The sequence below is a fragment of the Rhea americana genome, unplaced genomic scaffold (genome assembly GCF_003343005.1).
Source record: "Rhea americana isolate MKP2758 unplaced genomic scaffold, rheAme1 scaffold_2, whole genome shotgun sequence".
Classification (NCBI taxonomy): Eukaryota; Metazoa; Chordata; class Aves; order Rheiformes; family Rheidae; genus Rhea; species Rhea americana.
The window spans coordinates 775,820-788,291 of NW_028186149.1; the positions used below are offsets into that span (position 1 = coordinate 775,820).

At 35.9% G+C, this 12,472-nt stretch overlaps 1 protein-coding gene across 5 annotated transcripts in view; it reads left to right on the forward strand.

Annotated features, from left to right (window-relative positions):
• HERC1 (HECT and RLD domain containing E3 ubiquitin protein ligase family member 1) overlaps nt 1-12,472 on the forward strand; it is a 105,935-nt gene that overhangs the window by 30,166 nt on the left and 63,297 nt on the right. For all 5 annotated transcript variants that reach the window (XM_085303272.1, XM_085303276.1, XM_085303273.1 and 2 more), the window contains exons 13-21: nt 1,551-1,716; nt 2,852-2,977; nt 4,589-4,810; nt 6,074-6,226; nt 6,401-6,533; nt 7,007-7,198; nt 8,511-8,732; nt 10,350-10,523; nt 12,301-12,415. In XM_085303272.1, the coding sequence (XP_085159398.1) occupies nt 1,551-1,716; nt 2,852-2,977; nt 4,589-4,810; nt 6,074-6,226; nt 6,401-6,533; nt 7,007-7,198; nt 8,511-8,732; nt 10,350-10,523; nt 12,301-12,415 (1,503 nt within the window). The remainder of the gene's footprint in view (nt 1-1,550; nt 1,717-2,851; nt 2,978-4,588; nt 4,811-6,073; nt 6,227-6,400; nt 6,534-7,006; nt 7,199-8,510; nt 8,733-10,349; nt 10,524-12,300; nt 12,416-12,472) is intronic.

Genomic DNA, 12,472 nt, shown 5'->3' on the forward strand with positions numbered 1-12,472 from the left:
TACCCTTTAAAATACATTTTCCTATTCAATAAAAATGCATTTACTATTTCTGGACATTGTTTCTGCTTTGTAAGTTCTTTGCCATGGAACTGATTTCAGTGGGTGCCTACTTGCTCTCCTTTACTACTAAGTTCAGGCAAAAAAGAATTCTTCAGTGATTATCCATCAATCCATCATTAAGTTATTGACTAACATGTGTGTGGTRGTCAGATCATGAGATACATAGTTGCCATTGCGCTTTGAGTTGGAATTAGTGCCCTGATGAAACCCAGTGCCTTCTTGCTGTCTAAAGAATTGAGACAGTTTTCTACAAGAATTTTTAGTGTGTGAGGGTGGAGTAATGCCTTCTAGTAGCTCAAGGTATTTGATCTCCTGCAGACAAGTAAGAACAATTCAGGATGTGTGAGAGGCATTTAAAAGGTTATAAATGACTGTCATTCAGGTGGTGTCAAATAATGTCACTATTTTCCATCTGAATGACCAAAATGTAAGGAGTCAATCCGGTTGTTCTAGGATCTCATTTGTCTTTGAAACATAATAATGAAGCATAGTATTTCAGTTTCAGCAATTTATTGCTGTTACAGACAGTGACTAGTAGCAGACAATCTGAGATAATATTTAATGATCAGTTCTGTGTGTCTCTTTCTTTAAAGATACTAGTTTTTGAAAATGCGAGTTGCTTCTCACAAACATGAAGCTTAGTTGGCAAGACGTGTCACTCTTCTTCTAGAGAGGTTTTAATTAGGTCTGTAGGGAGCATTTAACTTCCTTCAGTCTTTATGCACTTCCACCAATTTCTCTATCCTGGAAGGAGATCCAGAAAATAAAATRGAACAAAACCAAGCCCATCTTGATAGTACCATCTTGACTAAAACAACCTCCTGGCAAATCATCAGTAATTGCTGTTACAGCTTTCAGATTGGATCTTTTATGCCAAAAGTAACATTTAGAATGTATTGCAGTAAAATCTGTAAGCACGAATGTCTCCTCACTGACTTTTGCAAAGAGAACTGCAAGTATGAAAATTTCTTACAAATTTTTTCTTCGCAAACTCTGCCTTTACTGCAAGATGGTTTTCAAGATTACTTTTTTTTCTTTCTTTCTTTCTTTTTTTTTGTTTTAAGAAGTGAAACTGAAATATTGGACTTTTCCTTCTTAATTCAAATGATTTATTTGTAAATCTTCTGAGAGTACACTTACTACTTCTCTAAGGGTTTAGTCTTTCCTTCATGTGAAGAATATAGTGATCTCACTGCCCGTTTATTTTGGAAGGATTTTGCCCTTTATTTCATGAGACACTGTCTTTTGAGACTGAATGTCCCTTGAAACCATTGTCTAAAAAGATTTCTTTTCTATGATCTGTTACTTTGTTTTCATTAAGCAAGTTGGCAGTAGGTTTTCAGGGAAACTTATTTAAAATTCTGATAGTTATTTGCTCATCTTTCTGGCCTGCAAAATGAAATGTGAGTGAAAATCGTACTGTACAAATAAGTGAAAAGGAGTAAGACTTGATAGTAGGAAAAGATTAAGTGATGTGTTTCTTTTTGCAGGGAACATCACAATTTTCTTAAATTGTGCCTGAAATTGCTTTCTAATCATCTTGCACTTGCACTGGCTGGAGGTGTAGCTACTAGCATTCTTGGCCGGCAAGCTGGTCCTCTTCGAAATTTGTTGTTCAGACTGATGGACTCTTCTGTCCCAGATGAAATTCAAGAAGTAAGTAATGCTGGGCTTTTTACATGTGAAAATTCTACTACTTTTTAAAATGTGTTTACAAATTTTTCAATCTGACTTTTTAAAAGTAGCACTGATGAAATCAATTCTGGCTTACTAATTTTACTGGTTAAAGTTAGAAATTTAATCATCATTATTTTTTGATGTGTTTGGTATGATATAAATATATGATATCTCTGCACAAAGCAGAGGAAAATGTTTGCATAAGAATTTCAATATGCTGTTTCCCTCCCCTCCCCCCATCATTTTAATTATTATTTCTAGTAAAGAGCCTCAAAATTTTAGAGTGTGGAAAAATTAGCATGAGTAAGAAATATAAAATAGATCATGGAAACTCATAGTGATTACAGATACTTGAGCTGGCATGATGCTACCTTGACAGCATCAGGCTTCTATGTAACTTTTCCACAGCTTTGAAGGAAAGGTGCTGTTCGGTTTGCTTGAAAAGAGAAGTAACAAATTGTCAAATAACTTTTAGAGTGTGTTTAAATGAAATAGAACCTCCCACTGTAGTATAAGGAGTCTATGTCCAAGAGAACAGCTCTTTAAAGCTCTTTAAGTATTTATTGATGGCTCCAATAAAGAAATAGAAGATTATACTATCAATGGGAAGTGGTGGTAAGAAGTCTATGGAATTAAAATTGTAGAGCGTAGGACTTAGTATCACAAGTCTAAAGCAAGTGTGGGAAAATTCCTGGGCAGAGATAYGAAAATTATATTGTAGATCTGTGGGAAATGTGAATTCCCAATACAAAAAGAATTGTTCAGATACAGATCAGAAAGAACCACCTATTCATATTATTAACTACATTATGGCCCTTGAAAGATGAGACGAACTTGTGTAATGCAGACAAAGATGATTTACTGTGATTACAATTTAATCTAAAAAGTTTGTATTCTTTTGAAAATATGCTAGTCTCACTTCAYTTCTACAGGGTATTCTGTATCTTTTTATCTTTTAATAAAAACAATATTATAATGTGTTAGAATTCGTACCTTAAAGTTATGTGGATGTTTTTGATATAACATGTGTGATGTGTGTTTTTTAAAAATGCTATGAGTTGATGATTTTTCTTTCCCCATCAAACTGAGGTATTTTCTGATACTCTAATTTTAGGTTGTAATTGAGACTCTCTCAGTAGGAGCAACTATGCTACTTCCTCCATTGCGAGAGAGAATGGAATTACTACATTCTCTCCTACCCCAAGGTCCTGATAGATGGGAAAGCTTATCAAAAGGACAGGTAAGGTCAAGTGAAAATGTATAAAAATATGTTGTACTTTGAAGCAATTGTTTATGATTTGCTGCTAGAATGGGGGTTTTTGAACAGTGAGGCAAGCCTCATTTGCAGAGTGCAAGCACGTTATAGGTGGATGCAGCTTAAAGTCCATCTAACAAACTCAGTAGCCTGGCTCAGCCAGGATCCAGTGAGGTAAAGAGCACATTTTCTAAAGTAAAGCTCGACTATAAAAAGGCTAGGAATCACTGTGTTAGAGTATATAGACCAGTTTGAAGGCTAGTTATTGTTGAACTGTACTCAAATTAACAAATCTTGATAACAGAAATTTAACTGTATTCTGTATAGTGCTTTTCACACATGGATTTCAGAGTACTTGGCAAAGATGACTGATGCTCCTTTTTTTTTTTTTTTTTTTCTTTTTTTTTTTTTTTTTTTCCTCTTTTTTCTCTTGAACATATATTAGTGCAGGTTAGGACACTTGCCCAGTATCCTGCAACAAGTTACGGCTGAGTAAAATGTAGAACATGAAGCCTTTAACTTGCTGCTCTGTACTTAGTCCAGATCTAGAAGAGTACCTCTTCAGTGACATCTTCAGATATGGRTGTCTGCTTTTTCATAATTCATGATCATGCCTCTAACCACAGTGGCAGAGGCATTTACAAGTTATGTATAAGTAAGTGCTTGCTTCAGTGATACATCGGGAAGTGTCCTGTGCTGCAGGCTAAGCTCTGCTTCCCTTCTCTCCTCCCCACCACCTCCCAACATTTACTTACATACTGTCATGAAAAAGGAAAGTTAATCCATAGCTTTTCCTGCAATGATGTACCATCACTCAGTCAACATTCCAATATGAGTATCCCGTTGGAATATTCTTTTTGCACACTGTATTGAGAAAATGGAAGGAAAGAAATTCAAGGATCTTGATGTCAGTAGCAGCTGAAGCTTTAGCAACAGTCTCATTTAGGAAAAAAAAAAGGAAAGAGAAAGAAAAAGAATCTATTACTCAGCTCTGTATGCATAGGATCCTAGTCAAGTCTCCCATTTTATATACCGTTGAGTAGACTGGTTTACACTGATACTAAAACTCTGAAGAAGAACCTTCTGATTCTAACTTTCTGAAGATTAGTACTGGTACAAACTAAAAAGCCTGACAATTATGGGGTAGAACAAGTTTTATTTTTTTCAGGAGCCAACAAGTGTGGGGAACCTTACCAAAGTGGAAGATTTCCCTGCATCTGCCACCCTCCTTGATCTAATCTTTGCTTATCCTGCTTTTTCCTTTCCTTACTGCAATGTATAGATTATCATAATTGGAGGAGAAAATGTAGTTAGAACAAATTGGAGAAAGCATTTGATCTAGGATCTGATCTATCTCTTTGAATCTCAGATGGATTTTTACTACGAATGGTTATCTAGTTCAATATATTTATTCTCTAATATTGAAAATTTGCAGCAAAAAATTGAATTCGTTGGTATAGTCCTTCAGCTATTTCCATGTCTCACTATAAAATCCTTTTATTGCTTAACAATGCTTGATGATTTTTTTCCTGTTAGGTCATTACTTTAACAAGAGTTAACAAGAAATTTTTTTCATGTCTAAATATTTTTCTTCAGAGAATGCAATTGGATATTATTCTGACAAGCTTACAAGATCACACCCATGTAGCTTCTTTACTTGGCTATAGCTCACCATCTGATGCCACAGAAGCTTCCTCATTATGCATCAACTATGGAAATCTCTCTGATCAGACATATGCTGTCCAGAGCAGTCACCCAGATACTCATCTAGCTGAAATTTTAATGAAGACTCTTCTAAGAAATTTGGGATTCTATACCGTATGTTTAGGCCTTGTATTTACTAYTACTTTTTTTTTTAATTTATTTTTTATCTTTTACTTTGCTTCTAATGTCAATAGATTTTGAATGCTTTGGAGTTAAGTTTTTTTTTCATGTTCATAATGTAATGTTCTTTTTTTTTATCTGAAACAGCAATGTTGTCTGTATTTGTCTCTTGAAATGGACTAAAATTAGTTTATTATCTCTAATATTAGGGATGCATTGTTGCTAGTGATGCATTTATTGTTTACCCTGGCTTGTATAGATGTAGCCAATTTCATATCAAGCTAAAATATTTTGTTACTGTTACTTTGTCTCCGGAATTTTTTTGGAAGATTGAGTATGACACATTAAATGAATGTATGTTTATATAGAACCCTTCATGCCAATATAATACCAGCCACCTGAGAAAGATAAACAGGCACCAGGAATGGGAATCTGTTTCATTAACTTGACACATGGGAAATTACCTTAAAGTATTTCAGCAATTCAGCCCTCTTGTTATCATGTCACATGGATTATTGCTCTTAGCTGCAGAATAGTGGAGACTAATGAAAAATTTAGAGACGTATAAGAGCAAGTGACTGACTCTTGCATCTTGTTATTTGACTAGCCAACAAAATATAACAGAGAAAATAAATCAGAGGTCTTTGCTTCTCTGGCTTAGTATCCCTGTCTCCTTAGCAGCAAGGTGGATGGTGTCTAATTCTTTTCTGTGGACCTCGAATGGTCATTATAGTCAGCTTTATACATCTAGTTATCTCCTTGAAAGTAACCCTTTTTTTTCACAATAGAATACAGAATGAAGTGGAGCAGCCTTCTACCATCCAGTCTTTTTACTGCCATCCTGGATTTATGCAAGGAAGGATTTTAATCTGAAACATTTTGTTTATCAGGCCACAACAAATTCTAAAAGGATCTTGCTTATATTAGTATGTTGTGAATTGTGAGAGGGGGAGGAAAAGTGTGTGTTCTTTTATCCAGTTCTTCTTTGAGTTGAAMTAAAAATATTTCGTCATCTGAAAATACTCTTTCTAGAATATAAATGGTTTCTTGACAACTGTCACAATTTTTGTGACGTTCTAAATTACTGTAATTTCAAGTTTTGTTTTCATAATCCACTTGATTTTATCCGATTTCTTTGATAACCACAGATGTAATGCTAAAGATTAAAAAAAAAAGAAGAAGAAAAAAGAAAAGGTAATAAAGTATTAGAGCAGTTGAAGACAGAGTTAATGAGTGTTTTTTCTTTTGTCTAAATAGGATCAAGCCTTTGGAGAGCTGGAAAAAAACAGTGATAAATTTTTACTGGGGACATCATCATCAGAAAACAGTCAACCTGCTCATCTTCATGAACTGTTATGTTCACTACAGAAACAACTGCTGGCTTATTGTCACATCAATAGTGTTAGTGAGGTGTGTGTCTTTATTTGTATTTTTTTAGGGAAAAAAATTCTTCGGTATACAGGAACTCAGAAATGGGRTAAGATTCTTGTGGAAAATAAGTATTTGAAAGTTGCAATGTGTTAAATAACAAATCTTTTAAATATGTTTAGATTATTATTACTGTGTTTGATTGTTTCCTTCTAGAATTCCAGCAGTGTAGCTCTGCTTCACAAGCATCTTCAGCTTTTATTGCCTCATGCTACAGATATCTATTCCCGTTCTGCAACGCTGCTTAAGGAAAGCTCTTGGAATGGTAGTGTTGGGGAAAAACTAAGAGGTAAATGGTTGTGCAAAAATCAGTAATGGGAGCACCATCAGCTAAGAGCAGTGAATTAACCTGACAATTATTGTTTGTTTAGATTTAAATAATTAAAAAACTTGTTTATTTTTCCCTGTATCTGTATAAAATAGACATCCCATACCTCCTCAAAAAGAGGAAGCTGACTGCCTACCCTGGTGTAACATCTAGTTCATGATTTTGATCGAATGCTTTGTACATAGCAAAAGTACAAAGTAGAGAAGATGCTGTCTCTGCAGTCGTCTCAATTTTGTTAGTTCTAGATGTCATTTTTCTAAGTTACTGAAAAGTAAAGGAGGAAAATATAGAATGGATTTATGATTATTAAACAAAACCTTCAGTTCAGAATATGCAGTTGAGACCTTTGAGATAGCTGAGATATTTTGATGCAATTCTCTGTAACATGTTATGTTGCACTTGGAATATAATTGTAATATTTTTTTTCTCTGTAGATGTAGTTTATGTGTCTGCTGCTGGTAGTATGCTCTCTCAGATTGTCAACTCATTGTTGTTACTGCCAGTGTCAGTAGCTCGGCCTTTGCTGAGTTACCTGCTAGATCTGTTGCCACCTTTAGATCGTCTTAATAGACTGTTACCTGCTGCAGCCCTTTTAGAAGATCAAGAATTACAATGGCCGCTTCATGGTAAGGATAATAAATACACACTTTTAATATGAAATGTAAAGAATGATTAAAAAAAAAACTTGTTATAGTCGAACATTGTAAAATTTTTGAATGTATTGACATTGCTTACTATAAAATACTTGAGCTACAGRCAGATTTCTTAATTCTAATGTTATGATGTATTTGCCTTCATGTCAAAGTATTATTTTTGCTTTCTATTATGTAGTGTGATAAAAGTTCAAGTTAATAAATTTGCGTTGTCGATTACCTTTTCTGAACAAGCTACATTAGAAGGTTATGGTGTTAATGAACCAAAAAAAATTGGAGTAAAATGGCAGAAACCTGGAATAGGAGATGTTACACTTATTTTCCAGTTATTGAGTTCTCCATCAGTATCTTGGGCAAAGTTTTCTGCTTATTGAGTGCTGTTTCCAGTATGCAGTGAAGAGCATACTGGAGTGGTGCATATAAATCCTGAGTGGGAAACCTGTAGAATTAGACCACTAGTACAGACAGTCTTGTACTGTGAGTCTTTCTCAACGATCTCCTAATGAAAGACCCAACAAGATTTTTGATACAGTTAATGCTGATAAATTGATTTTGTTATTTCACAATAAGCACCTGCAAGTCATTCACAGGGAAATATTTTGTTATGCTCTTTTCAGGTAAACAGAATGGCTGAAAGGAAAATAACAAAAAACCCTTGATATTTTATTTTGCTGTAATTGAACCAACTGTTTTTTTYGTACAATTCTAAAAAGGTGGTGGTGAAATTGTGGAATTTTCCTTATAAGAAGAAATAGTGATAAGGATGTACTTGGATGTGTATTAGAAGGATGACAAAATCCCAATTGAGATGTAGGTTAACTAATGAACTCCCATGGTGAGGTAAGAAGTAGATACTAGCAACTCTATCAGAAACGTACTTGAAGAGGAGCGCTGTTGCAGTCCTTCGTCAGAATTAATTTGAAGACAGAACATCTTGCTTGTATCCTCTATTGATGTGTGTTTGCCCAGAGATGCCCAGAGAAATATACATTGGGCAAGCTGTACACTTGGGCAAAGTTTAAAARAGCCTTTACTTCACTGAGTATGAATAGCCATGTCGTGAATGGTGATGGATTCCACTGGTGATGACATTCCAGTGTTAAGCGATCTATTGGTCCTAACTGCTGTTTCTTCAATTTCCAGGTTGTTGACTGAGGGGTAAATCTGCTATTAACAGGCAAATGTGAATAAGAGTTGTAATTAATTTTATTAATTTTGGAAATGATTTTAACTCCTGGGCAATGCTGACATGTCTAATTTGGTGGTTCATTGCTGATACTTTTAGGTGGACCTGAATTAATTGATCCTGCTGGAGTGCCCTTACCACAGCCTGCCCAGTCTTGGGTATGGCTTGTTGATTTGGAGAGAACTGTAGCTCTGCTTATTGGACGATGTCTTGGCGGCATGCTTCAAGGACCTCCAGTGTCCCCTGAGGAGCAAGACACAGCCTATTGGTTAAAAACACCACTTTTCAGTGATGGAGTGGAAATGGATATTCCTCATTTAGGTAAGGTGTTAAATATTAGCCTGTTGTATTTGTGGATTTGAAATGGATGTTGTAGCTTTTTAATATATTTCAAGCGCAAAAGGTTAAGTTTCAAGTTGCTGTGGGAGTTGTGCGGCTAGACAGTGTAATATAACTTCATAAATTTTATGAATTCAACTGTGCATATGCCTTAAATGCTGTTTTTTAAGCAAAATCAGAAGTCTTAAGGTAGAGGTCAGTAGCTGAAGTTAGGAAATGCATTTAAAATGTTCACTGTATGTGTGTGTAGGATTCTCAGTATTGTGATGATTGGTTGAATTTCATTTATCTTCTAAGAGAAATAATCAGAACATGTCACTACATTTAGGAGAAATACAAAAATATGGGTTTATGTAATGAGCTGCTGTTTTCAGTTTTGGGACTTGAGATGAGAAAAGATGGATTTTTGCTATGACAAGTTGCAGATAGCAGGTTGTAACTTGAGGTGGGCAAGTTGAAGAAGAGATTAAAACTGTCAGATTTTAAAATACAGAGTTAATAACATTTTCATCAGTTAACTGGATGATAGGCTAGAACCTCCATCAAATTCAAAGATGACACCAAACTGGAGGGATTGGTACTGTAGGGCAGGGCTGCCATTCAGCAGAACCTCAGCAGACTGAGTGGGCTTACAGGACTTCAGGAAATTCAGGAAAGACAAATGCAAGGTCTTGTACCTGGAATGGAATAGCCCCATACAAGAGTGCTTGTTGGGGGGCTGCCTCACTAGGTAAAGCAGAAAGATGAGGGGTCCTGGTGGGGAGCAGTTTGTATATGTCAGCAGTGTACCCCTGTAGAGATGAAGGCTAACCATGTACTAGGTTATATTGGCCTGCACCTAGGCAGAGAGGTCTAGGGAAATCATTATTCCCCCTACTTGGCACTCAGGAGGTTCTGTCTGGAATACTAAATCCAGTTTTGGGGCCTCCAGTACAAGTGAGATCTTGACAAGCTGGAGCAAGTTCATGGGTGTGCCTCTGAGATGGTTGAGGCTGCAGCACATGAGGTGAGGAATGGCTGAGGCAACTGGATTTTTTTAGCCTGACCAAGAGAAGACAAAGGAAGAATCTAGCTGCAGTCCTGCATGACCTGAAGTTCTGCAAAGAAAGTGGAGCCACATCCTTTGAAAAGGTGCAAAGTGAAAGGATAAGAGGCAACAGTAATAAGTTGCAGTAAGAGAAATCTTGATTGGAAAAAAAGGAAAATGTGCTTTGCAGTGAGGGTGATAAAACACAGGAACAGGTTCAGAGTAGATTGTTTCAAAACATTATTTACATGACAGTACTTTGAACAGGATGAGTAGTTGAAGATGCAGTAATTGCAGCTATATGACTATAAAACAACTAGAACTGATACAGAATTATAGTATTGAGGCATAGCTGGATAACACTTTCTTCTAGATCTTTGTACGTTTTACATAAATTGTAACACTGACTCATTTCTGCTTATCTAACTTTCGAGTTTCTAGTCAGACAATGAAGCTCATTGGTTTTTTTCTTGAATGTAAAGAGAATAAGCTGTTTTATAAGGTGCTAAAGGTAGATGTGTATAAACCTCATAATTTGCAATTTCATTCCTTAACTATGTCCTTTCTGTTAGACAAATGCATGAGCTCCTTATTAGAAGTGGCCCTCTCTGGAAATGAGGAACAGAAGCCATTTGATTATAAGTTGAGACCTGAGATTACTGTCTATGTTGATTTGGCCTTGGGTTGTACAAAAGAGCCAGCACGAAGCCTCTGGATCAGTATGCAAGACTATGCTGTTAGTAAAGGTAAGTTGTTGAAAAAATATGTATGTTAAAATTATATTACATGTTTCAACTACATGCCTAGCAGAGCATTGTATTTTCTTTGGCAGCTGCCTTTAATTCTTAACGATAAACTTATTTTAGTGTCATGTTTCAAGGTCTGTCTTTTCCGTATTCTATATTTGTTTTTGGTATGTATTCTTCCAGTGTCAGACAAACATGCAGTTCAGTATTCTTCTTCCTTCTAAATCGGAAAAAAAGAGAATCTTGTTTGCTGGCTCAATTGCTTGCGTTTCTGCTGCATGATTTTCCTAGAAGAGCAGGCTGAAACTTGCAGTTAGAAAGAAAGATTGATGAGAGAGGGTGGGGGGGAATGGAGAAGGCAAAATAACTCACAAAATATATTAGGAACAGGACCAATGGGGAAGTCATCCTCTGTTTTCCAGTCTCTGGTTGTTACAGGCAATGTTAATGGTTCTTCCTGCTTGTTGCCTATAATCTGGATTCCCACCCTGACTCCCAGGCCCCGTTTGAAGGAGATGCACTGAGCACTGCTGTCATACTGTTGTTACAGTATGCTGTTTCCACCTCTGCTGGAGACAGAGGTCGTTTGCTTAATCTCTGGCCAAGCTGGGCCAGACCAAGAGGACAGCAAATGGTGTTGCGTGCCTGTTCAGGAAAAAAAATGTAGAATTCTGTTGCCAGTAAGAATTGCAGGAAAAAACTGTTGGTTTGGCCAGTTGCGAAATCTAAGATGGAAGGGCTAATCTGTGCGATTTTGGATATGGAGTTGAGTGTTTTAGAAGCAGGTATAGTCCTGCTCTGCTTGCAGCGCCTGCTGCCCGAAGGCTGTGCGGTGGGGATTCAGACAGCATCAAATGCAAAGGCTTGTTGGCGGAGCAAGTGTCTAAGCTGTGTACTTATGTGGCCGGATGGGTCTTTGTAATTTCCAAAGCATTTTACCGGTATTCATAACCAGTATTTAATAAGAAAAATATTTTTATAAAAAAAAATTATGTAGGTAGAAAGCTTTTTTGTTTGTTTGTTTCAGGAAAAATTGTGACACTTCATCTAGGCTTCCTTGGCAGTAAGGTTATTTTGTAGCAGAACAACATCGTTTATAATATAATGGTCCTTTTTTTAAAGTGGAGCTTTTTTTTTTTTTTTTTTTTTTTTTTTTTTTTTTTTTTTTTTTTTTTTGCTTTGATTTGAAAGTATCCGTTTCTGGAAATACTGAAGAAATCTTGATATTTAAGACTTGAAAATGTCTCTTGCTAATATTACCAGTGAAGCTTGTGCCTTAAGCCCTGCTAAAGTCAATAGACAAGTGTCCTAATGGAGATGAGACTTTTTCATTTTAAGTTAGTCTGTGCAATAATTTCTGAGTCCAATTTCAACCACATGTAAGGGAGCAGTAGGTCTCCAAAGTACTATTTTTGGATAAATTTCACATATATCCATGCCTGGATAAAAGAAAGAAATTTGATTCAGTATGCTTGCTTGGAAAAGAGGTTGCAGCCTAAGTTTAGTGGTTACCAGCTCTCTTTGACTCACTGTCTGGCCAGTTTGTATGCAGCTCCTTGGCTGACTACAAGAAATGAGTACCTTCAGTAGATCAAAACATGTTTGTCTCTGAAGCAGTATATGTGTGAATTATTGATGTTAAATTTATTTCTTAAACATTAAATTTACTTATAAATTGGAAGATGTAAATGAGTAAAATGTTTTTCATGATGTAATTGAAAATGTATTTATTTGTTGGAAATGTTAGCCAGTTTTGATGAATCCTTTCTGTTTTCAGATTGGGATACTGCAACCTTAAGTAATGAATCACTGCTAGATACTGTGTCCAGATTTGTTCTTGCAGCTCTTCTGAAACATACGAGTTTACTTAGCCAAGCCTGTGGTGAGAGCAGGCAAGTAACTTAAAGCTGCCTTTCAAAGCTCAATTACAATTTTCAAGAGAAAGTTTA